The sequence below is a fragment of the Aythya marila genome (assembly GCF_965140915.1).
Source record: "Aythya marila genome assembly, chromosome: 6".
Lineage (NCBI taxonomy): Eukaryota > Metazoa > Chordata > Aves > Anseriformes > Anatidae > Aythya > Aythya marila.
In genome coordinates this window covers 327647-354582 of record NC_139047.1, presented here as the reverse complement: position 1 = coordinate 354582, position 26936 = coordinate 327647, and the positions used below count along the sequence as shown (strand labels likewise).

The 26936-nt window shown below is 39.3% G+C and overlaps 1 protein-coding gene across 4 annotated transcripts in view; it reads left to right on the top strand.

Annotated features, from left to right (window-relative positions):
* Nucleotides 1-25584, top strand: part of AOX1 (aldehyde oxidase 1) — a 47219-nt gene extending 21635 nt beyond the window's left edge. For 2 of the 4 annotated variants that reach the window (XM_082763293.1, XM_082763292.1), the window contains exons 17-35: nt 1439-1608; nt 2927-3053; nt 3184-3306; nt 4468-4564; nt 7885-8009; nt 9021-9154; nt 9833-9920; nt 11062-11148; nt 12828-13019; nt 13319-13546; nt 14243-14338; nt 15039-15167; nt 15662-15736; nt 17303-17355; nt 17970-18084; nt 18726-18791; nt 20136-20324; nt 21702-21869; nt 23454-25583. In XM_082763293.1, the coding sequence (XP_082619419.1) occupies nt 1439-1608; nt 2927-3053; nt 3184-3306; nt 4468-4564; nt 7885-8009; nt 9021-9154; nt 9833-9920; nt 11062-11148; nt 12828-13019; nt 13319-13546; nt 14243-14338; nt 15039-15167; nt 15662-15736; nt 17303-17355; nt 17970-18084; nt 18726-18791; nt 20136-20324; nt 21702-21869; nt 23454-23492 (2301 nt within the window). In that variant the 3' untranslated portion in view covers nt 23493-25583. Of the gene's footprint in view, nt 1-1438; nt 1609-2926; nt 3054-3183; nt 3307-4467; nt 4565-7884; nt 8010-9020; nt 9155-9832; nt 9921-11061; nt 11149-12827; nt 13020-13318; nt 13547-14242; nt 14339-15038; nt 15168-15661; nt 15737-17302; nt 17356-17969; nt 18085-18725; nt 18792-20135; nt 20325-21701; nt 21881-23453 lie in introns of all 4 variants that reach the window. The other 2 variants (XM_082763290.1, XM_082763291.1) reach the window with 2 other exon arrangements.
* Nucleotides 25585-26936: the final 1352 nt, after the last annotated feature.

Below are 26936 nucleotides of genomic sequence, written 5' to 3'. Positions count from 1 at the left end.
AACTCTTGGATTTTCTGACTTTTTTTTCACAGCCCTTGTGACTAGATCTGGAAAATCCTACAAGGGGTTTTGATCTTTTAATACCATTAATGAAGATGCGAGTAAACATTTCAAGTTTTTAGAAACCTAAAGAAAATTCAAATGAAATGTACAGAAACATTTTTGTTTTGATTTTAGATATTCTTTAGAATAACTTGTTAGTTTAAAATACTTAAATTTGTTCAAGTTATTATCTCCAGCTTCAAAGAGAAGGCAGTGTAAATTTACCAATGGGACCAGGACTAAGGGAACTAGTTTTCTGTGGCTTTCAACAATTTATACCTGAGCTACAAGAAAGTGACATAATAGAAATAGATATATTTTTTATTATTCAGATTGGCTGGCACTGAGCAATAATAAAAGATTTAGAAACCCAGGAAATCTGTTTTGTCACTTTAAATTTTTACCTAATTTGTGTAAGTGTTTGTCTTCTGCCTGGACTTCTTCATCTGAACCTTATTACACTTTTAAAATTAGAGGGAAAAAGAAGATGGGGGGGGTGGAAAAAAGCATATCCTGAAAGATAAGTATGGGATAAAGTTGGGATGATTTTGCTGAGACAGCCATTTGAGGAACCTTAGTCATCAAGTGAAAAATGTCTCTTCTTGGCTTTGGACTAATAGCAGAGAACATGTCAGAAAGTGCAGGAGGTATTGAATGTGTAGCAGGAACGTTTGAGTGCTGGAACCCATAGGAGAAAATAGATTTTGAGATCAGAGTAAATCACTAGTTGTAAATGCAGAAAAACGAAAAAGCTAGCAAGATCACTGACAGAAACTGAAAAACTGTTTTGGGAGTGGACAACAATTAGTTGGCATGGCAGAATTGTCTGGCAACAGTAAATTAACTTTAAGGAAAGACCTAGCAAAATAAGGTTAATAAAGCATGAAATTCATACACAGTTGCAAGGAAATAAGTGTGAGAGGAAACATTGTCTCACTGATTTACATTGATTAATTGCAGCCTTTCAATGAGGAAGACAAATTCTATGAACTACTGCAAATAGCTCAAACTGCAACACCACATGCTGGTAAAACACAGAACAGAAACTTGTGAGAGTAATTCAGAAAATTTTCAGAGCCTCATGACACCAATCAATAATTAAAAAAAAAAAAAAAAAGACTGACGTTTATGTCACTTTGTTGTAAATGATTAAGGAAAAAATACAAGTAGACAAACCTGTGTAATGTTCTTGGAATTGCTTGGAGAAGCAATTTAAAAAAAAAAAAAAAAAAAAAGCTCAGGAGCATCAGTTGAGTCCTTCACCTGTTTTCAATATTGAACCAGAATAGGATAATATGAATAGCTTTCCTTCATCTGATTTTTTAATTAATATAAGAATAGTATGTCAATTTTATATTTTTCTTAACTGTTTGGAGTGTTGTTTTTGATGGCACAGGATGTAGATCAGAGTCAGTCTCCCCAGGATCCTGTGGGACGGCCTATAATGCACCAGTCTGGAATTAAGCATGCAACTGGTGAAGCAGTTTACATTGATGACCTTCCTTCTGTGGATGGGGAGCTCTTCCTGGCTGTAGTCACTAGTTCCAGAGCTCATGCTAAGATTATGTAAGTATTCAAAGTGTATCTGAAGAAAGTTACTAACGAAATAGTGTCTGGGATTTTTAGAGCAGACTAATGGAGTTCAATTATGTATATGCAAAACAGAACATAAGATTCCCACACTGGCTCAGGTCCCAGAAGCAATACTGTTATTTCAGTAGAAGGCTCTGATTGGATTTATGTATTTTTCCATGTTATTGTCCTAATATTGTTGAGCTATTTTTGGTAAATGAGCCAGCTTACTTAGAGCTAACCTAGGAGCCTCTACATAGAGCTGAGCTATACAGTATGAAGAGACACCTCAACTCAGCTTCAACAACATAGCTTTAAAATCTCAACTCTGTTACAAAAAAAATAATTGTTCAAAATGTAAGAAGTAACATTGCAATGTTGCAGCAACAAGGTAGCAAGGCTCAGGTAAGTACTTGAAGGAGATGGAAAGACAAACATATTTTGAAAGAAAATTGTTTTCAGTTATGCTTTCATACTGATATACACACAGTTTGTTTAACATTAAGGTACCAGAATGCACATATCTGCATTGTCTACCCAGCATTCAGGCACCAAGATGTGTACCCAGGTGCTGTGGTTGGGATTACTCATGATGACAGAGGACTGGCATTGCTAGCTAGAGTCCCTGTCATATCTCCTGGCCTATTCTTAAGTAGGTAATATTATGCTGGTTTTAGGTATGTTCTTTTTGTATCATCTAGGAGCTGACATCCCCCTTTCATCTCTGTGAGACAGTAGTATTTCATCAACTCTATACAATGACTTTTATTAAACTGATGCAGCTCAGGCAGTCTAATGGGTCAATGATTTCCCTGCTATGTTTAGAGTATTTTCTAGAAATTGAACAAATTGCTAGAGTCTTTGTTGCCTTCAGAGGGCAGTGGCGACCTGGTTCAGGAACGGCACGGCGACCAACCCCAGGCCGCTCGGTCCATCGGCTCACAGACACCAATGTGGTGGATGGCAAATGGCGTTTATTGTCGAGTCACATGGGGTTATATAGCTGAGGCCCATAATGTCGCTTCCGCTTGCTTACATCACAGACCACACGCTACTGTCCATCAAGGGAGGGGCTCCACCTTTCCGTACAGCGCGACATCTTCCGGCCGCCAGACCCTAACTACCCACAAGTCTTTAATTCCCTTTGACATGCATTTCTTCCCATGCAATGGGTAGAAGGAAAAGACATGTCTGAACCTATGTTCAGATTCTGGCAATACAAGAAACATACCTCTGTATTGTGTTCCCTGCTTATGTGCAACAGTTTGTAAAACTAATGGATTATACTTCTATCTTCCCACATCCCAATCAGGTCTGTAGATACCTCAGAGGCCCTTAAGGGACCGGGTGTGTTTGATATCATAACAGCTGATGATGTACCTGCTACAAATGAGTTTCACTACTCCAGTGATCCAGAGATTATATTTGCAAGAAACGAGGTTAGAAAGCAATCTTTTTTTAATTTATTTTCTTAATTTCTGTTGTTTTACTTCAGGTCTTTGTAATGGAATTTTACCTGCTGACTCTTAAATTTCTTTATCTTTTGTATGTGTGATGTGTATTTTATAGGTAATTTGTGTGGGTCAGATTGTTTGTGCTGTGGTTGCGGATTCAGATGTTCATGCCAAACAAGCTGCTGCAAAAGTGAAGATAAAGTATGAAGTGCTGGAACCAGTGATCTTGACAATTGAGGTACTAATCACTTCTCTTTTCTCTTGCTTTTTTATTGTTTTATCTATTTAAGTAATGGAAGCATTCCTCACTTGCTTTTTCAAATGTTTTTCTAAGCAAAGTGAACATGAACATCCAATTAAGTAGTCTGTCAGTATCTCTATAAATAACTTTCGAACCATTTGTCTAATTTTGGCCACTTGTGATAGATAGCCAGTAGCCTCAAAGTATTAAGGTCCCACAGATTTCATAATAAACAAACAAAAGGGTAGACAAGAACACTTTTCATGTCCTCAGTAAGAAGAAGGCAATGAGCAAGCACCCTGGTTGTTTCTAATTCTTTTTGTAGCTACCAGCTGGTCAAACAGCATGTATATATGGGCTGAGCAACCAGCCTGATTATCTGTAGCATTTTCTGTCGATCAGTTAACAAGCCAAAAAAGCTAAGGTGAGTTGTAGGAAATTTTGGAGGAATGTGTGGGAAAAGATGTTAAGGATGTGGAACATCTTAGAAATGTGATGTGGGAGTTATAGGGGGGAATTAAATTTATGTTGGATTAAATGAGATGGATGGAAATAAGGAACAAAGGAAATATTAATGGGGAACCAGCATTAGCTCTGGTAGTCACTTTGACTTCTTTACATAATGTGTGTGGGGTTCAACAGAACAGTCATTCTGGTATAAAAATAGAAGTAGTCTCTTTTTAAAGACTGGAAAACTACTAAAATTTAATTACAGTAAAAACTCTTAAGGAAATCTTATTAAAAATAAAGCAAATCAAATGTAATAAATTCTACTTTTCTACTTAGTTTTGGGGATTTCTTTTCCTCTTAATGGCATTACTCTTTGGATGATGTGATTGCATTCTTACTCTGGGCTCTCCAGGTCACTTGCTAGATGTATGAAAGGGAAGAGTAGATTGAATGAACTGAATGCAGCTCCTTCAGAAAGTGCTATGATCAGTAACAGGATACATCAGGAAAGAATTCCTGTGACTGAATAGACAAACTCATCCCCCACAAAAAACAGTAAAACAATGAAATGCAGTTGTTCGCTAGCTTTGGTAGCTGGTGACTCAGATCTCTGAAGAGAATGATATTCTTACTGAGAGTAAAATGCTATAATGAACTGAGAACCTTCAAAATACACTAAAAAAATATTTCTCTTTTTCTCCACTACAGGAAGCTATAAAGCACAATTCGTTCTTTGAGCCAAAAAGAAAATTAGAAGAAGGAAATGTTGATCAAGCATTTGAAACTGTTGATGGTATATTTGAAGGTAAATTGCAGCATGTATGATGCTTCAACTTCCCTGACATATCCTGGAAGCACAACACAGCCCTGAGAAAGCAGTCTAGGAGGTTTCTGGAGAGCGTGGAAGATAGCTTCCTGACGCAGCTGGTTAGTGAGCCTACCAGGGGAGGTGCCCCGCTAGACCTTCTCTTCACAAACAGAGAAGGACTGGTGGAGGACGTGATCGTCGGGAGCTGTCTCGGGCAGAGTGACCACGCAATGGTGGAGTTCACTATTCTTGGCGAGGCCAGGAAGGGGACCAGTAAAACCGCTGTATTGGACTTTCGGAGGGCTGACTTTGAACTGCTCAGGACACTGGTTGGTGGAGTCCCTTGGGAGGCGGTTCTGAAGGGCAGAGGGGTCCAGGAAGGCTGGGCGCTCTTCAAGAGGGAAGTCTTAATGGCGCAGGAACGGTCTGTTCCCACGTGCCCAAAGACGAGCTGGCGGGGAAGAAGACCGGCCTGGCTCAACAGAGAATTGTGGCTTGATCTTAGGAGGAAAAAGAGGGTTTATAAGCTTTGGAAAAGTGGGCAGGCCACTAAGGAGGACTTTAAAGAAGTAGCGAGGCTGTGCAGGGACAAAATTAGGAAGGCCAAAGCTCATCTGGAGCTCAATCTGGCTACTGCCGTTAAAGATAACAAAAAACGTTTCTATAAATACATCAACACAAAAAGGAGGACTAAGGAGAATCTCCATCCTTTACTGGATGCGGGGGGAAACTTAGTTACAAGAGATGAGGAAAAGGCGGAGGTGCTCAATGCCTTCTTTGCCTCAGTCTTTAGCAGCAATACCGGATGTTCTCTGGATACTCAGTACCCTGAGCTGGTGGAAGGGGATGGGGAGCAGGATGTGGCCCTCATTATCCATGAAGAACTGGTTGGTGACCTGCTACGGCACTTAGATGTGCACAAGTCGATGGGGCCAGATGGGATCCACCCAAGGGTACTGAGAGAACTGGCAGAGGAGCTGGCCAAGCCACTGTCCATCATTTATCAACAGTCCTGGCTATCGGGGGAGGTCCCAATCGACTGGCGGCTAGCAAACGTGACGCCCATCTACAAGAAGGGCCGGAGGGCAGACCCAGGAAACTACAGGCCTGTCAGTTTGACCTCAGTGCCAGGAAAGCTCATGGAGCAGATCCTCTTGAGAGTCATCATGCAGCACTTGAAGGGGAAGCAGGCGATCAGGCCCAGTCAGCATGGCTTTATGAAAGGCAGGTCATGCCTGACGAACCTGATCTCCTTCTATGACAGAGTGACGCGCTGGGTGGATGAGGGAAAGGCTGTGGATGTGGTCTACCTTGACTTCAGCAAGGCTTTTGACACCGTCTCCCACAGCATTCTCCTCAAGAAACTGTCTGCTCTTGGCTTGGACTGGCGCACGCTTTGTTGGGTTAGAAACTGGCTGGATAGCCGGGCCCAAAGAGTCGTGGTGAATGGAGCCAAGTCCAGTTGGAGGCCAGTCACTAGTGGCGTCCCCCAGGGCTCGGTGCTGGGGCCGGTCCTCTTTAATATCTTCATCGATGATCTGGACGAGGGCATCGAGTGCACCCTCAGTAAGTTTGCAGATGACACCAAGTTAGGTGCGTGTGTCGATCTGCTTGAGGGTAGGAAAGCTCTGCAGGAGGACCTGGATAGGCTGCACCGATGGGCTGAGGTCAACTGCATGAAGTTTAACAAGGCCAAGTGCCGGGTCCTGCACCTGGGGCGCAATAACCCCAAGCAGAGCTACAGGCTGGGAGAGGAATGGTTGGAAAGCTGCCAGGCAGAGAAGGACCTGGGAGTGATGGTGGACAGTCGGCTGAATATGAGCCAGCAGTGTGCTCAGGTGGCCAAGAAGGCCAACGGCATCCTGGCTTGTATTAGGAACAGCGTGACCAGCAGGGCTAGGGAGGTGATCGTCCCCCTGTACTCAGCTCTGGTGAGGCCGCACCTCGAGTACTGTGTTCAGTTTTGGGCCCCTCGCTACAAGAAGGACATCGAGGTGCTTGAGCGGGTGCAGAGAAGGGCGACGAAGCTGGTGAGGGGTCTGGAGAACAAGTCCTACGAGGAGCGGCTGAGGGAGCTGGGCTTGTTCAGCCTGGAGAAGAGGAGGCTCAGGGGCGACCTTATCGCTCTTTTTAGGTACCTCAAGGGAGGCTGTAGCGAGGTGGGGGTTGGCCTGTTCTCCCACGTGCCTGGTGACAGGACGAGGGGGAATGGGTTTAAGTTGAGCCAGGGGAGTTTTAGGCTAGATGTTAGGAAGAACTTCTTCACTGAAAGGGTTGTGAGGCACTGGAACAGGCTGCCCAGGGAAGTGGTGGAGTCACCATCCCTGGAAGTCTTCAAAAGACGTTTAGATGTAGAGCTTAGGGATATGGTTTAGTGGAGGGCTGTTAGCGTTAGGTTGGAGGTTGGACTCGATGACCTTGAGGTCTCTTCCAACCTAGAAAATTCTGTGAAATTCTGTGAGAAGTTGGCAGTATTGGGGCTTCCCAGTCCCTCAAGTGCCAGTCTAATTTTTTCAGTGATATCATATACAGCAATAAGGCCTGAAAAAGCTCTTGGTTGTCAGGAATAAAAGTGTGACTAAACCTAGTAATTTTGAGGTTCTACTGCTACATTCAAGTTTTCTTTATCCTTTGTCCTTCAGACAGAATAATGGAATAATTTAGGTTGGAAGGGGGTAGTCTAGTCCAATCTCAAAGCAGTTCCTGTTAGAGCAAGGTAGTCGGTGCCATATCATCAAGTTCTGAAAATCTCCAGGGGTGGATATTCCACAGCCTCTACAAATACCTGTTCCAGTGTTTGACTACCTTTGTGGTGACGTTTTCTTATAGTGAGTTGCAATTTCTTGTGTTCATCATTTCTCATCCTTCCACTGTGCACCTCTGAGAAAAACCTGGTTCTGTTTTCTCTACACCCTCCCATTAAGTAGTTGTAGACAGCAGTAGAATTTCCCCTTAATCCTTTTCTTATGGCTGAGTAAATTCAGTTCTCTCAGCCTCTTGTACATCGTGCTCCAGCTTCCCCATCATTGTCTTGACCTGGTCCACTACATTGATGCTTTTTTAAATTTAATATTGTCAACATTTGTAGTCAACATTACTCTGCTATTTACATATTTATATATAAACATTCAAGTTCTGTTGATGTCAATGGAACAATATCATTTAAACCTGCAAAGAGTCTGATTTGTGTTTTTATTTTAAATGCTGTTCCCTCACACAAGATGCATCAGTAGATTTGACACTGAATACCATAATTTATGTGATGATGGACAGGTGTTTTTTTTCTGGTAACACTTGTGTTTTTCTCATTGGATCAGGGGAGGTTCACATTGGGGGACAGGAACACTTTTACATGGAGACTCAGAGTGTCCTTGCTATTCCAAGAGGAGAGGATAAAGAAATGGATCTGTTTGTGTCAACACAGCATCCAGCATTTGTCCAGGTAAAACATTCTCAGAGAAAGTGGTTGAACCTGTGACAGTTGAGCTCTGAGTGTGGTTTACAAATCAGTCTTACCAATTTAGAGACAGTGGGAACAGGAAGTTGCACATCTGGATTATGCAAAGAAGCTGCTTTGTAGTACTGCAGTATAATGATATACACTGACCACTCTGCTGTGAGGATGAAGAAGTAAAAGTCTCTCATTCTACCTTAAACAAAGTATATCATGCCCCACTAATGTACGTGTGAGAAACTCCCTGTGGAGTGCTGAGGATCCTTCATCTCCATTAGCTTCTATTGAGGTCAGGAGCAGTCAGCACCCTGCAGAGTCAGTCTGCTGAGGGAGTAAAGTAACTCAAATAGTTGTTGGAAAGACTGCTGTTCCATGCCAAAATGATAAAGCAAACTCTGACATAATGTATGGTCTGCATAGCAGTAGCTATGGTGAATGAAATTGGTAGTATTTCAGAGCAAACACTGGTATTTTGTGTTCAAAGTACTTTTTTTGTTTCCATTACCATATGCTGCTAATAGCCAAGAAGCATGAAGAACTTTCTGTCTGAGAAAATGATGAATATTATAGATTTGAAGCAAGAACGTTCCAGACACTAAGATATTAGTTTATTTAAATATATATATATTTATTAAAATTAACCTCAGATTTATGCTTTTATTAATACTAATATTATTTTTTTTTTGTATATGAAGCTTCTCACATTTTACATAATTAATTTCCAGGGTATATTCTTCACTTCTGTCCATGACCCCTTGACAGTATCCATGGCAGACATTTTGAATGCAAGCACTGTTGAGTGTTTCTTGTTCTCTTTGCTTGTTTTTTTAACTTGGGATAAAGGAAAAATCTTATAAGCTGATTTATTAAAACAAAACAAAAAAACATCTATGTAACCCTTTTCTAGAAAAAAATATTTTTAGAGCTAACCTATAGGCTCAGTTGGAGCTGAAAGTGGGTCCTGATAACTGGTGTAAAAGCTGAAAACTGTTTTTACAGGAGATGGTAGCTGCAAGTTTAGGTGTTCCAGCCAACAGGATCATGTGCCATGTTAAACGAGTTGGTGGAGCTTTTGGTGGGAAAATCCTGAAAGCTGGTTTACTGGCGTCAGTTGCTGCAGTGGCAGCAAACAAGTAGGTGTGATGTGTGTGTGTTGGAATATGAAGAGAAAATTGTGTGAAGAAGTTTTACATCTTGTCTAAAATGCTTTCTCCTTCTCCAAAGTTGCTAGCTAAAGAATCATAAAATCCTGACTGTTTACATTTTGTGAGACTGTTCAATATATTTGTTTGCTTTGTTTTGTTAGACTGCTTAAGTTTCAGTAAGTAGCTCTAGCCTCATTTAAGAAGAACAGACTTGAGGAAACTGCAGGTAGTATAAGCTATAAATATTCTTGAAATGACTGACAATTTTAAAAGGACCAGTCCCTAAACGCTGAAGCTTTGTATATGCATTCAAACCATGACAGCCATCCAGAAGTGAACTTCTGGATCTTGCTATACTAGTGGAAGACTTCATCAGTAGAACTTCTATTAGGTCACTTTGGTTCAGTCTTAAAATTGAAATGACATTTTTTTCTTCAGAAATTTGTACTGAGTTATATCATTGGCTTTCAAGATGTAAAATGAAAATTCGGACATGATTGTAAGTGTAAAATAATATGAACTAGGCCTTAAGTACATAGCCTATTAAAGTTAATTTTGATCTGAATGCATGCTTACATCTGGATTCATAATGAACAGAACACATTAATATTGTTAATAGCATCTCTCATGTTGTCTGAAAACCTCATTTTTCTTTTGTTAATTTAGAACTAACAGAGCTGTCCGTCTTATTCTGAGCCGGGGGGATGATATGTTAATTACTGGTGGCCGACATCCTTTTATTGGCAAGTATAAAGTGAGTGCCATAGGAAATGAGTAAAAAAACCACCTGTTCATATTCTGTGAATAAGAATTTCAGTGTTGCTGGTTAATATTTGTTCTATTAATTAAAATAATTTTAAAACTATTAGCCAAGAAACCAAGAGATAAAGTTGTTTTACAACCTGTCTCTGCTTCTGCTTCTAACTCTGCAGGTTTTTTTTTTTGTTTGTTTTTGGTTTTTTTGTTTGTTTGTTTGTTTGTTTTCTGCTCCATTCCTGTCTTCCTTTCATAGCTCTTTCTGTCTTTCTTCCTGGGAGACTGGAAGACAAGCTAGCTTAGACTTCTTCTGAAAAGTTTATTTTTAACCATCCATCTGGTTAAGTTCACAAAAAGGAGCAGCTAGTTTTTTCACAGAAATAGTGTGTACAGCAAAAGTTACCATAAGGAAGAAATTTCTCTCTTACCTGCTCATGCACTGTCATGTCATCACAATTCATTAGGTTAAGTTTTGTCTCCTTTTCTATCTCTAATACATAGGAAAAGTAAAAGGGGTTGTATAAGATACATCCCTGAAGATGAAAATGAGCTGTAGCTCATGATGAGAATTCAGCAGCTATCATTAATCTCAACAGCTGAAAAGAGTTGTAAAATAAACAACATTTTTTCATTAAGACAAGCAAATGTCTTGCTGCAATTGCCATCTATTCTTATAGTTAGAGAGGGATTTGACTTTGTCTACAGTGGACATTCCTAGATGACACAGCCATCTGTGTAGCCACAGCCTACCTGGGCAGCCTGCTCTAAGGAACCTGCTTTGGCACAGGGGTTGGACCCAATGATCTTTCAAGGTCCCTTTCAGCACCTGCAATTCTGTGATTCTGTGATCTGTTGAGCAACACGCAGGAAGCCACTGAGTTTCTCTGCTTCTTCCTTCCCCGGCGGGCTTCTTGTATGCCGTACCTGTAAGGATCACAGATGTCAGTTAGGAAAAACAATGCTTAGGAATGTACTTTCTTTTTCTCTTGCCCTTTTACTGTTTAAGTGAATGTTTCTCAGAAATTAGCTGTGCACTACAAGCCTGATGGAGTGGCTTATATTCATTTGCAAAATACAAAAGCACCGAGGAAATAAATGAATGTCAAAAATCTAAGAAGGTTATTGTTGATTCATTGTAGGTTGGCTTCATGAATGATGGAAGGATCAGAGCTGTGGATGCCAAATATTACATTAATGGAGGATGCACCCCTGATGAATCTGTCCTGGTAAGGATATTATAAGCTGATGAATCTTAAAACATGAAGGAATCATTAAATGGAAAATGACAAATGCCATATTTCTTTGCACAGGTATAGTGTTACTCATACAGTCTTTTGCTTTAATGACTGCGTGTTGCTAGAAGATCTGCACCTAGCAGTTTACTTTTCCTTATTCCGTTCAGTGAACTGCTATACTACTTTTTGGTATTTTTCTACACATTCACTTCATGCATGGTTTCTCAGGCTTATTTTCCTATTACACACATCAGATAACAATATGTTCCTTTTAAAATACAAAGTACATACATTTGTGCCTGCTTGAAGTTTTGTGTCTACAAAGCTGAGAAGACCTTTCCTAATCTTCAGAAAATAATCATAGTGATAATTGTCCTATTACTGGCTCTATCCATTTCTGTACTGGGTTTGCATGTAACATGCTGTATACATCAGTTCCTTACTTATAGGTCTGCAAACTAACAAATGTCACTTGCTTTAATATCATTCACTAGGTATTTGTGCTTGCATAAGCTATTCTAGCAATAAGTGAAACGTTTTTTTGATGTCACTGCCTCTCTGGGTTACTGCCCTGCCTACAGGTATTTTCTGTGCTCTGAAATCTGTCAGTACAACTGTCTATACTATTGTTGCCTAGCTTGTTTCTGAAAAAATGACCTGCTTTAAGAAAGTAATCCATGATTAAAAGCACCAAGATTAGAACAGACATTTCTGGGAAGAAACTTTGGCACAGGTTAGAGTTGTAATACAACTATATAACAAGTCTATAATGGTTGTTGTAGTAACAACAAAAACATACCCCTGTTTTTATCCCACAAATTACTAACATTTTTTTTAAGTGAAAAAATACCATTATATGACACTCTTCATCTGCAGTTACTATAACAAAACTCTCTTCTATTGTTCATATACAGAAATATTTTGGAGTTTACTGTTTAAAGCTTGGTAAAAACAGTAGGAATACAGGGTTAGATTTACCATTCTGAGTAGTCTACTTAATATTGGAATATTGATGAGTGACCTCATCATGAGGCATCAAAACATTTTTAACTTATTTTGATACTGAGTCATAGAAACTAATTTAGAGATACCTAATACAGGATTTCTCTTTTCTTGTGTTGTTGTCTGTCACATGAAACCTCTTAAAAGCAACTAGATAAACAAAACCTACACATAAGAACCATAAGACACAATAGACCATAGAATATATGTTTTCTGGTGGAACTAAGCACTAACTAGGAATTTTCATATGACGTGATAATTCAGAATGTTTTCATGAGTTCCTTTCACAGCTCCTGTTGCTTTAAATCTAATCTGCTTGGTTTTAGTTCTATATGGCTTTTGATATCAAAGTAGGAGCAAAACCAGTCTTAAAAAGAATGAATTACCAGTTTAATCTTTATCTACTAAGCAGCTACTGGCACTCAACTACTAGTAACATCAGCTGTGTTCTGTGAGTATCAGAAGAACTGAAATGTACTATGCTACTTAAGAAACGAGTGAAAAAAATATGTATGTGTCAATCATTAGTAGTAAGAATACTTACAGAAACCTAATTTTAAAGCTAATTATGTCAAGTTAGTTCTTTCTGAGATGAGGAAGATTTAAATGTGCATCTGAAAGAAGCACTGTTCTAACATTTATCTATACCTGCTTGTTCCATATTTCAGGTAGCAGAAGTATCCTTATTAAAAATGGACAATGCATACAAGATTCCCAACTTGAGATGCTGGGCTTACGCCTGCAAAACAAACTTGCCATCAAACACAGCATTTCGAGGGTTTGGCTTTCCCCAGTCAGCACTGGTGACAGAAACTTGGATAACAGACATTGCAGATAAAACTGGTTTATCACCAGAAAAGGTGACAATATAAAAGCATCTCCTCTCCTGAAATGACATCTATGAAGTTAAAATATCCTTTGGATTAGCTCAAGTCATTTCTAAATCAAACATAATTTGTGCTAAAATTCTATTTTCTTAATAATGTCTGATTGCTGCATGAGTTTGCGTACTCTTGCAAACTGAACCAAAGTGGTAACCGTTCAAAAAATATATGATAATCTAGACTAGTTGTCTTCTAGCCCTCCCTCTCTCCTCTGAAATGGTCAGTCTGCCTATAATATGATTGGATTGTGGTATCTGTTAATCTTATTATTTCAGATTAGGGAAATAAATATGTATAAGGAAGATGAGCAGACGCCCTTCAAACAAAAGTTTGATCCGCAAAACTTAGTACGGTGTTGGAACGAATGTATGGAGAAATCTGCATACCACAGTAGGAAAACAGCTGTCGAGGAATTTAACAAACAAAATTACTGGAAGAAAAAAGGGATTGCCATTGTTCCAATGAAGTTTCCATTTGGACTAGGCACACGTTATCTTTCTCAGGTTAGTTTCTTTAAAGAAAAAATGAACTAAACTTTTCATCCATAGAAGATTGCAGCTACTCTACTTTAAAATACAAGACAAAAGTGTTATCTTTCTACTTCTGGAAAACTACTGTCCTCCTAATGGTTGTTCCCAGGAGGGTACACTAGCTTCCAGCTGTCTTCAGTCTGAGGTCAAAGTTGTTTGGTCTTTAGGACCCAGGCAGCTTAGACCCTGCCTACTTAAAGGCCAGCCCCATCTCTTGTGATGTGGTATAGTTGAAAGACTTGATCATGGGGTTACTATGGGATCTTATACTTAATCCTTTCAAGTCATCAAAGAGTAAATTTAAGGAAGAAAAGGAGGGCAGTAATATTTTTGGTCTATGTATTTTGTTTAATGTAGCTGTTCAGGAAATGAAATTTGCAGCTATTTGCATATACAGCTATTAATGAGGGAGGTCTTGCAGCTTCCTTTGGAACCATTGAGGTTCTGTTGCCAGGTCTAGTTTTATGTGAGGATCTAGCAACAGGAAAAGCAGACTTCCAAAGATGTGTATTGTTTTGTTTTGAAGCTTATTATAGGGGAACAGCAGGGACTAACATTCCAAATTTCACTTATTATTCAAAAGCATTAAACAAAAAAGCCTTTATTTTTTGATCCATTAATTCATCACTACATTCAAAACATTTTTGTTTTGGTTTGGTTTGGTTTTAGGCTGCTGCTCTTGTTCATATTTATACAGATGGATCTGTGCTTTTGACACATGGTGGAATTGAATTGGGACAGGGTATTCATACAAAAATGATCCAGGTAACAGATTATCCAAACAAATATTACCTTGTGCTTTATCTGTTGTATAGATAAAGAGTAGGAAGATTATCTTCTTGGTTATTTAGTCTACCAGTAGGACAGCTCCTTCATCAGCATAGCCACTGCTGCTTTGCATCGATAGAGTTAAAAAGTAAAGATGCTCTCTTAAAGAGTCATAGGGACAGCAGGAAGAGGAATTTTTTATTATTATTTTTAATTATTCCAGTTATATGTGAAGAGGCTTATTAGAAATAAGATATTTTGGGTCTGGTCCCATATAACCCATGGTAAAAACAAATAAATGAAGACAGTCTCTATTCAGATTATCTGTTTTATTATCATCTTTGTTGAATTGATAATTGAGACATGATCTATAAAGATAATAATGAAATTGAGGAAAGTTTGGGATCTGGGAATGCATAATTTACCCTAAATCATACAGGATTTAAGCAGCAAAATCTGGGACTGAATGTTGGACTCCAGAATCTCAGTCCAGAGTTTGAGTGCAGTAAAAACATTGATTTTTGGTTCTGCATCTTTGTACTGACAAACATGGCAAAATAATTACACATGGAGGTTAGAAGAGGAACTTGCTAAAACATTGTCTTTCCTAGTACTGCTGACTTCTAGCAAGTACTGGGGGGAGCAGTTGGAATGTTTGGAATGTTTCTGAAACAGTATGTTCTGCTTCCTGAAACAGGTTGCTAGTAGGGAATTGAACATTCCTATGTCATATATTCACTTCTGTGAAACAAGCACAACAACTGTTCCTAATGCATGTGCTTCAGTTGGATCTGCAGGAACAGATGTCAATGGCATGGCTGTGAAGGTAAAAAGTTTAGTCTAACAAAACACCCTATTCCTCGTGGTATTGAATGCCTGCCAAACTAAGTATTAGTGATCCCATGGAAACTGCTTGAGATTACTAACAATACCAATGGAGATTGACAAGAAGAAACATGAATTGTTGGTAACTTCTCAGTAACAGTGCTTATGAAGTTCCAGAATGTGACCTGAAATTTCCCCTTAAAAGGCTTATGTTTGACAAAATCCTTGCTTCATCAGACAGAAGGTAACTAGTCCAATACAAATCCTATATTATGTTCCTGTTCTAAATCCAATTCGTATTGATTCCAACCCTTGTAACTCATGTCTTTATGAGGTTTGTGTTTATGCAGTTAAAATGGCATGTCCTGCCATACTTTAAGATGACAGTGAAGCGTATATTAACTAAATACTACCCAGAGCATGTCTTAAATAGTACTTTATGTGCCAAACTTGTGTTCGTTAATCTTCTGTTACTTTATTCTGACTTCTCATCAGGACGCTTGCCAAACCCTTATGAAACGCTTGCAGCCTATTATCAACAAGAACCCAAAAGGAAACTGGAATGATTGGGTGAGAGACATGAATTGTACTAAATGTGTTTTTGTGCTTGCAGAAACTATGACATATGGATTGTTGTCCATTGGTCTTCTCAGCCTGATAGTCTTAAAAATAAAAGCTGCATAAATAGGTTGATTTAGAGTATTTGAGATGTAGGTAGTTTGTTTAGATATCCCCGGATTGTATCTAGTTTGTTTAACAATCCCCAGATCGTATCTAGTTGGAAAGGAGGGGAAGCTATCTGTGAAGTCACATTTGGAGGTACTGAAGTTTTTAAGATACAAAAAATACCAGCTTGTGTAATAATGTGGCCAACCCCAGCTTGCACACAGAGAAACTATTGCAAAAAGATTGTCAGGTGTACAGTGTTGGTTTTCTTTCATGGTTTTTATTTATTTTTACCAAATCACTAAACAGAAGCATTTTCAACCTCATCCTTCCGTTTGCCTGCTTTGCACAGTGAACCGGTGGGGGGGGGGGGGGGGAAAGTATCAGGAATACTTGTTCCCATTGCTACAATATGTAATTCATTATAGTATCAATTACATTTGCAGTAAGGTAGTACAGAAGTAGTGCCAAAGCACTATTAAAGCTAAATTTATATTAATAGCTTCCGTCCAGTGCCCTCTTGAAATGGGAATAGAATTTTAAGACAAGACATTTTCTTAACTAAAAGTTGTCTGCTCTGTCACCTATTTCTATAAAGGTATGGCTGTGAATCTAGCTGCATTGGTATGTTAGAGGAAAGCCTGTTTGTTACTTCTGCTTACTCAGTATTATTTGATATCACCAGCCTAATGAAAATGACAATCCCTACCTTGAGGCATTTACAGATCCAGTGTGCTAGGGTGTTTCTGTTCAAGGGATTAAACACAGTAGCAACTGCAAAAAAATGTAAATACTTTCTTGTCAGTATTAATTCCTAGCAGTAGCAATTAATGTTGTAATACATGTGGTAGCTTTGTAACTGACAGCTATGTATGCAAAATAAAATCCATCACTTCTCTAATAGGTGCCAAATCAGCTTGGATAATTCAGACATATTCAAAATATTAGAAGAAATAGCTGACATAAGAAATAATATTAATCTATGTAGAGAAATAATGTTATGTCTTGCAAAGTCAGTAAATTGTAATTAATATATTAAAGAACTTCTTGACTTGTAAACTACATAAATCTGTCAGGACAGTCACTGTGAAAGGAAGTAGACTTAGGACTTCATTTTTAAGCTACTGGCAGAAGAACACTGTAAAGAGCATTTCTCTTGTCAGCTGTCATTTTTGTGAAGATAGGTCATGCAGATCTTTTGTCTCAGTGACATATCACCCAGATCTGTTCAACTGGCAAAGATGAACCCATTTTATTCAATCTGAGCAGTAAAATCAAGAAGGACCCTTTCTGACTCTAGTGTTACCATTCCGTAAGAATTACCCCTGTTAACAGGTCTATTCCTGCAAGAATTACCAAAAGAACTGAGGTTGCTCTTCCAAAGACAGTTTAGTTCTACAATCTTAAGGGATCATGTGCAACTAAGTGTCTGTTTCCTTGGTTTACGACAAAACACGCTATATTTTACAGATCAAAGAAGCTTTTGAACAGAGTGTGAGTCTTTCAGCTACTGGTTACTTTAGGTAAAGTATTTTTGTTCTTTTAAAATGCATGGTTATTAAAAAAAAAAAAAAAAAAAAAAAAGGACTATTTCTGAAAATACAAATTCAGTAGATAAAACATCCTGTCCAATTGTTCTTCTTAATGGTTGAGCTTATATTTTATGTAAGTTCTGATTTGTGAAGGGGTTGGAATATTAAGTTCAAGTGGTAATTTATGTCTGGCCTTTTGTGGACTCTCTAGAAAGCATAAAGAGAATATTTCATCCCATATTTGGTCCATGATTCTTCCATTACAAAACCAGGAAGCATTGAGGAAGTGACTGCTGCACATAACAGCAACTGTGCAAATTGGGATATAGTTTATTTACTGAAGCTATTTTGCTATAAACTATAATTTTTGTTGTACTACACCTTATTTACATTTTTCTCCCTAAAACATGATCACACTGAGTTGTACAACAGGGAAAAAAAAAAAAGTGACAGCACCAGAACATGCATTTGGTATTGGCAACCAGGTGCACCTGTTATTTTAGATTTCACTTGAAATAGGTTCAGACTTTCACGTGCTCTTCTTTTCACGTGCTTTGTCGTGATACAAACATTCATTAGTCATTGTGGACTTATTTTTCCATCAGAGGTTACAATGAAAACATGGATTGGGAGAAAGGGGAAGGACAGCCATTCACATACTTTCTTTATGGAGCTGCTTGTTCAGAGGTTGAAATTAACTGTTTAACAGGAGATCACAAGGTAATAACTGCGTATTATTTAAATTTGGAAATAATGTGAATAATGTTCCTCTAAACTTGTTTGCATCACTGGATGCTCCAACAACCGTTCAGGTTTTGCATGAATAAATCACCTGTTTTCATATGTTAATATACATGTATATATCAATAATATGAAAGCAAATGAGACGTGGAGCAGAATGACAGCTATGCAACATAAAGTGGTTTCTGGCACATCTGTATTAATATTATACAGGTTCACCTTTTGGGTTGCAGCAGACACCTGATGTTCTCTGCCTGTTCTCTCCTTGTTAGTAAGCAAACCAATTACAGCAGAATGAAATATTCTATTTTTAGGCTCTTTACCATCTAGAAAGGTAGATGTCATAGCATGCTGATCATACACCCATTATGTGTACTTATTTCCTTGTGAAATGTGAAAAATCTGAAAAGGCTAGCTGAGACTAAAATTCCATTAAAACTGAGACAATCCCATTTTGCTTGTAATGGGATATTAGAAAATACTCTGAAATTGTGTGTGTTGAAAGGCATGTTTTTAAGTCCATATTATTTTACTGAGTAGTCACTGTAACCCATATTGTGTTCTAATGCCTCTGCACTGTCCATCTCTCTCAGTAATATGACATTGAATTTTATTGACAGAACCTCCAAACAGACATTGTTATGGACATTGGGTGCAGCATAAATCCAGCTGTGGATATAGGACAGGTATGTGCCAATGATTTCTTGCTGTCTTATTTCTATTTAACTGATAGTCTGATCTGAAGTGAATATTACCTCATTAATCACAGGTGATGCTACAAGATCCTTTAGTTGTAGTTTGTCCTCATCTGAGTCAATGTCAGAGCTCTTGTAGATGTCAATAGAGCCTGAGTTTTATCTTTGACCTCTGATGTCAGCCTGTACTACTTCCTGTGTTCATACATGCCCACTATCTGCTGGACTCAAGTTCTGTTTGTCATCTGCAGTCTCCAAATTCTCATGTTGTTCGATCAGACTTCCTACCTGATAGCAGGGTGTTATAAATGAAGATACAACTCAGTCTGAATTTAGTAATATTTATAAAAGGCAAGTAAACGGCACTGGGTGTGCGGGGAGTCTGTGCTCTGCCAACATGCACACCCACCCGTTGAACTTTCTAAATATATATAGAACATTGCTTTTACATATTCATAAGAAACCCGAGTATGCATATACATATGTATGACCTATCCCCGCTTTGTATTATAATTAGTATTTTCACAAACTCCTCCTTTTGGCACCTGCACAGTGTCTCTTGGTGGTGGTCGTTGCGGTCATGGGGATGAAGACTCACAGTTCCCCCCCATCACCACTAGCAACCTGTTGTTCCTGGATCTCGTCCAGATCGCAGGGGCGGCTTTGACTGCCTCCCTCTTCTTCTGCACATGCTATGCTATCCACAAGGTTCCCGAAAGCAACAAAATGTGATCGACACCAACCCATGCGAGGCCGTCTTTTCAAGGGTTAACGAAATGCGGGACACTAATAATAATATGATAATCATATAATAATATGATTATCATATAACATTAAACAACAAATTTTAACAGTTTCAACAAGCAAACCCCCCCCCAGCAACTCCCATGCCTTACCGGCATGAGAACAAGCAACCTCCCTCTAAACTCCTTACATTCCTGATGGCCTCATCATTAAGAGTCTGATGTTATCACCAACTATGGGGCTTACCGACCCCCATGGCCACACTCCCACATCTCCCCCTTCTTTATTAATATCAACCATCTTCTTGACACAAATTATTACTCTATCTATCACAAGGGAGACACCTTTTTTCATTGCAGGCTGGGCCACAGACTTCATCAATTCAACATGGATGCACTAGTCTCTCTGGTAGGAAAGAGGAGCGTAAAAGCTTTTCCCATTATGTTAGCCACAAAATGTTGAAGAATCCCCATAGGCAAGAAAGAAAGAAATTTCTCCTAAGAGCTAGCGATACAAATCATTTTTTGACAAAGTTTTATGTATTTTTATCAAACATGAGTACGTAAATACTGTGTCTTTTCTTATTGAAAGATTGAAGGTGCCTTCGTTCAAGGAATTGGACTTTATACAATGGAAGAATTGAAGTACTCTCCAGAAGGAGTACTCTATACTCGGGGTCCAGATCAGTATAAGATCCCTGCTGTTTGTGATATTCCAGAACGGTTTAGAGTTTCCCTGCTGTCATCTTCCCAAAATCCTTATGCCATCTATGCATCCAAGGTAAGCAAATCATCACAAAGCATGATTCTTAGATCCCAGGACAATCAGAAAAATTACTCAGCTATAAAACGTATATACACTTTCGGTTCTTTTTTAGCATTTCAAAGAGATCCCCATGCAATTGTTTTATTTTTTGGCTTCAGGGAAGCTGGTGTGAAAAGACATAATGCTGCGTATCTTTTATGGCTTGCAAGTAGTAATTTTAGTATTTCATTAACAGGGCATACACAGAAGCTGCAAGATCAATTTAAAACCATACTTTTAAAAATGTGGTGATAAACTGAAGGGATAATAGAATAGAATAAAAATGACTAAGGAGTTGATAGGGAAAACATGACAATGAGACTGTGCATCTTACATGTGGTAAGCAATAAGAAATAGGAGTGTATATGTATTTATGTATGAGATTGGCTCAGGCATTCAGTATAATCATTGCTTTAATATACAGCAGCAAATATTCTGGTCAGTTGCATGTGAGTAGTAATGATAAATTCAAGATGAAGCTAATTCTGCAAAAATTCAGATATTTTAGTTATTAGGTATGTTTTTAGAATTCATTAAAATAAAACAGCATGACTTGAAGGAAAAGCATATTTTAAGGTGAAAGTTAAACAACAAATAGGTTCTTTAAAATTATTTAAAGGTGTCTTTGATACATAATGAGATTTTTTTAAAACTTGTCTAGGTTAATTAGTTACATATTTGATTCTAGAGAGCTGACACTAATATCCATCTTCAAACAGCTTTTATCCTTTCCTGTGAACATATCTCCTATAATTATCTGTAGAATTCACTGCAAGAAATTGTGATTCTTCTTCATGCATGCAGCATGTTTGGGGAAGACATTTGGTTCTCAGATTTTAGCAAGGAGATAGATTCCATTGTAATATTCCAATATAATTCAGATTAAAATAATCAATGCCTTAGCAGAGAGAGGACTCTGAAAGGGTGGATTTGACCTGCTTTTGAGATAACGTAGAAATGCAAATCTCATGTCTATAACGATGAGAGGATGTCAAGCCCACCGAGGTCAGTGTTGTTTGTCTGCAGGGAATTAGCATGAGTTCAGAGTGTTTTTTAGTTGTACCTGTACTTGGGTTCAGATTGTTTTAATTTTATCTGTCAGTTATCCTAAATTTCAGCATATCAAGGAGCCAAAAAGATTCTGAAATCAATAGCCAGTATTTGAAAGCAACTTCTTTAGATCTCGGGAAGCATCAAACAGCAGCAGACTTGGTGAGATTGAAGCCTGCTTCCACTAAATCTAAGAAAAACTAAAGAATGAAACAGTTTTTGAGTCACTGACTTCTAAGCTTTTTAGCTGCTATAGATATGCCATGTATTCCCCTCATTTGCTCTTTTTTTTTTTTTTTTCAGGGGATAGGCGAGGCAGGACTTTTCTTGGGATGCTCTGTGTTCTTTGCTTTGAGAGATGCAGTAACTAGTGTGAGAAATGAAAGAGGACTGAAAAAGACCTTCGCAATGAACAGCCCTCTGACTGCTGAACAAATACGAGCAGCCTGCGCAGATGACTTTACTAAGATGGTAATAGGAAGGTGGGGGCATCTGTTTAAGTATCTCTGGGTAAATAGGACCTATAGCTTTTGGCACCTCTGAATGGTGAAGTGCCTAATGACAGTCTCCAACTGGTTGTGCTTTGTATACAGCAGCATCGTACTTCTCCTTCCTTTGAAGGCTCTTTGTAATTGAAATATCTGGTAACAGGTCTCACTCAAGCAAGCTATCCAGTGAATGCTTGAAAGCACTGTACTGGTATTTCCCTGATTTTGTATAATCTTCACCCCCCACCCCCTCCTAAAACTTAAAAATTTTACAGCCCTTCCCTCCCTGAAGCCTATTCCTTTCATCCATATGGTGAATCCAATAGAGGTTTAAATAATTACTATTATCAACATGCAATGAATGCTAGATCAGTCTCCAACCAGCTTCAGTCTTCTTCAAGGTGTTTTCCCCAACTGCCTTGCATGCTGGCACTATTACCTCATTCGAGTACTCCTTCTTATGTCCAGTATTCTGGGAGTAAAAGTAATTACCTCAAAACAAAAGAATACAGAAGAAAAACAAATGAGGTGATATACTTTTTATATAATGTTGATACTTAAGATTACATGTTTTCTGCAACTGTTCACTGTAGTCATATTCCCACTGCTATTGCTATTCTTTTTCTGTGTATGTTTAGATTTAGTATATAAAATTTGTGAAGCAAGGTCCTTGCCAGAGTATACATCTGTACTGTGCCCTGAACCTCTGCGGCTCTGGCAAGGAAATTTCTGAGCTCTCACATATGGACTACTCCCATAGTATTCCATAGTATTTCCATGGTTGTGGTGATTCAAAGATCAAGGCCGAAATTTCCTTAAGTGGTATATTCTTTATTGCAGCGCTGGATGCACGGGGGATCTCTCCACCTATCGTGCATACCCAAAGCGGAGAGCAGTCTTGAATTTATACAATCTGTTAATATTCTACAAGCACCTATACATATTCATCACCTATCCCCACCTTCCCTCATTTCTCATGCTAATTAGCTTTTTGGCAACTTGCGCCTGTGTATAGCCTCCCAAGAATTGCAGGCAGGGGTCTTCGGGAAGTGGGCAGTGGTCTTTGGGAGGAAGACCCCGAATCTTCCTCACAGTGTACTTTTCACCATTGGTCAGGATTCTGCTGAGTTGGCACGTTTCTTAATTGCAAGAGCTGGCTTTTGCTGATTCTTCTGTTTGTTGTATCTTTATCATGAATTCCAATGTTCTGTTTTGAGATTTATAGTCCTTATATCTGTTTCTCTGTCTGTCTGCCGCTTCCCTATTGGGGGATTGTCCTTGCCTCCCCAATGTCTCCTTAATCAGTGGATGTCATTGACACCAAATCAGCAGGTCCACGGACTTGCTCTCATCACAAGAGCTTGCAGGAGGCAAGGCCCACCAATGAAGAAGCCAAGCTTCTCTATGCAAGTTTCACCCTGACTCCAGTTATCATTTACATTTCTTCCAGGTGTCTTTTGCAGAATACCTTTCTGGGCAATTTAAAGATATCTGATAAGGACGATATTGGGAGCTTTGCAGTCAAGTAATACTAACGCGTAATTATTTTTCTTGTTTATTCTCATAGATGACAAACGATGAATCTGCTTCTTCCATATCTGTGTGAATGACAAACCAAAGAGTGCACAAGAACTGAATGGAATGCGAAGTACTGATTTACTGCCCCAGTTGCATGCTAATCAACAGACAGATAAATAGATTTTCTCATCTTCAGAATAGAAACAGATTCAAAAAAAAAATGCACGTTATATCTTCTATCTTCTATCTTAATTCTCTGTCCAGTATATTCATTACACTACTTCACTTCAGTTACAGTATATAATTATTAAAAATATATTTTCTGCATTTGAAGCATATGTATTCCACAAGAAGGATCTGCTCAATGGCTCTGTTGCACATCAGCCCCAGAAAGATCAGCTGACTTGCTGCAAGGGAAGAAAGTTAGGATGAACTATAAAAGGTATGTTAGAAACCTTGCTACCACCTAATCCACTTAACTACTTTCATATAATAAGTGACTTTTGAAAAGCTTCAGCTGATTTTCTGATTGGGATTTAAGTCAATCCCTTTTTGATAATAAGTGATGATCTGGTCTGTAGTAACGTCACTTTAGATTATTTTGGTACAGACATCTTTGTCTTAAAAACACACAGGAAATGAGTTATGATTTTCTTTTGTTATGCCCAGCAAATTGCTGTGGCTGACCTATGTATGTAGGAGATTAATTTTATCCCCAAAGTTGGAAGAGTTGCTTAGATATACTTTCCAATGGAGGCTTTCTTTTTCTCATGGAGCAAGCCAAAAGCCTCTGAACTTAACAAGAAAACTCACGAGGAGTTCAGTGTGCTTTGAGCAGGAGCCTTGATGAACTTGTCTCTGAAAAGGATTCTGAAACAGTGCTCAGGACTATATTGAGCAATGAGAGTTTAGTTAAGAGCTTTTCTCTCACTCTTGAGCACTCCTGTGATAAAGACAAAAAAAATATATATTACTGATGAAAGCTGATCCACAAATATTAGTCATCTGATGCTGCATAAGGTGCAGTGGTATTAGACTGCACCCAAGTAGTAGTTGGTGACAGGAAAATATAAAGCAGCACTGTTTAAAATTATAACAGAAAACCTGATGTTAATAAATTTGATGTATGTATTTATTTGTAATTTGAGATCAAGAAATTACGCAGAATATACCAAAGTTAATATACTATGAAATCTCCAATCACAGTATTCAGATTTCAGCATCAGAATCCACAAAAAAAAAAATCAATGAGAACTTCAGCCTTTCTTCTTCTGGAGGACAAAGCTGTAATTTGAATTCCAAATGCATACAAATACACAAAAGTCTGTGGTATTTGGATTTGGGACTTTGATCTAGGATCTGTACTTGCACAGAGAAAAATCTTAACTTCTTAAGTCAATGTATGGAAATTACATGAAGTAGTACCTGAAAAATAGTAGGTTCTTTGACAGAAGTAGAACAGGGAAGATAGTTTGTCCAACATACGATTTCAGTGAACCTCTGCAGCAGCTCTTCCTTACTGAGCGTGGCAATTGCTCTTCTAGTTTACTCATAAGTCAGATTACTCTAGAGCCATGAAAACTGCCATTTGTAATGAAAATAAATGGCTGTAATTGATTTGACACGTCAGCCTGCAGTCTCCTATTTCACTGCTCCTCAGTTTACTGCAGACTATTTTCTCTTTGTACCGTCCATGCCTTCTATGAGTTGATACTGTATCTGTGAAAGAAACTGTTAATAGGGCAAACTTGTTTTGTGTTAGCTATTAAGGTATGAAATCTTTATTGTTGTAATTTGTTTGTGTCTCTGTAACCTCTGGGTGAAATTCAGCTGCCTAAACTAAAGTGTCTAGTACAGCAGAGACATGAGAGAGCACACCACTAGAATATAGCAACTGAAAACCAAGCAGGTTATGGCAGGTTATCTGAAATGGCACTACACATGCAGTTTAGGCAGCTGAAGCCCCATTGGTTTTTACTTCTTTTTCTTCACTTTCTTTGTATTGCTTTGGCTTTGATATGGTGTAAGAAAGGCAATCAAATTAAATCTGAATGCTGCTGCCATAATTTGTCTTTTTTTATTTGAAAGCTCTTGTTGAATGGGCTTGTAAATGTGACAGTTCACAATCCCATATGTCAATAAACCTCAAACTATGGGTAAATCCTGGGATATGCTGACGCAGGGAGCATATGGATTTACTGAATTGGGGAAAGTGCATTGTCTATGGCTCTCCTGTGTACCTCTATACCTCAGTATAAGGTATTGTTAAGTTTCAGGCAAGTCAATGTCATAGTTCCGCTCAAGTGGGCAGCCGAGCTCCACCAGAGCTGCTCTCTCACTCCCCCTCAAAGAGGAATGGGGAGAAAATATGATGAAAAGGGCTCAAAGGTTGAGATAAGGACAAGAAGATCACGCAGTAATTATTGTAACGGGCAAAACAGACTCGGCATAGGGAGACAGTAAGATTTATTGCTCATTACTAACAAGCTAGAGAAATGAGAAACAAAGGAAAGAAACCAAAAGCACCTTCCCCCCCCCCATCCACCTTCTTCCACCTCCTCCCCTGAGCAGCGCAGGGGAATGGGAGAATGGGGGTTATGGTCAGTCTACAGCGCTTCTTCTCTGCCTCTCCTTCTCGGTCACTCTCATCCCCTGTGCTGTGGGGTCCCACCCACGGGATGCAGTCCTTGATGAAGTGATCCGGCGTGGGCTTCCCACAGGCAGCAGCTCTTCCAGAACTGCTCCAGATATGGGTCCGTACCACGGGGTCCATCCCTCAGGAGAAAACTGCTCCAACCTGGCTCCCCTACAGGCAGCAGCTCCTGCCAGGTCACCTGCTCCTGCATGGTCTCCTCTCCACAAACTACAGGTCCGGCCCGGAATCTGCTCCGGCAGGGGTCTTCCACAGGCAGCAGCCTCCGTCAGTGCAGGGCCACCTGCTCCACCGTGGTCTCCTCCACGGGCTGCAGCGTGGAACCCTGCTCCACCGTGGTACTCCATGGGCTGCAAGGGGACAGCCTGCTCCACCATGGGACTCACCGCAGGCCGCAGGGGACTTCTGCTCCGGCGCCTGGAGCACCTCTCCCCCTTCTTCTTCACTGACCTTGGAGCCTGCAAGGCTGTTCCTCATTCCTCTCACTCTCCCAGCTGCTGTGTGGCACAGCGTTATTTTTCCCTGTCTTAAACATGCTCTCATAGAGGCACAAAACAACATCACTTATTGGCCTGGCTCTGGTCAGCAGTGGGGCCCTTACCAAATATGGGGCAGCTTCTAGATCCTTCTCACAGAAACCACCCCTATGGCCCCCTGCTACCAAAACCTTGCCACGTAAACCCACTACAGTCAAGTATTGTTCAAACTGTGGCCTGGCCCTTACAGGCAATGATGTCTCCACAGCTGCTGTGCTGAGCTGTTTGCATTCCTGGGATTCATCATGTTCTGGCTGTGCACTTCGCTTTCTGTAGTACAGATCGTATGTCTGCTTGTCAGCATTTCTCCCTGCCTCTTTACGAGTGACACTGTTGTCTGGTT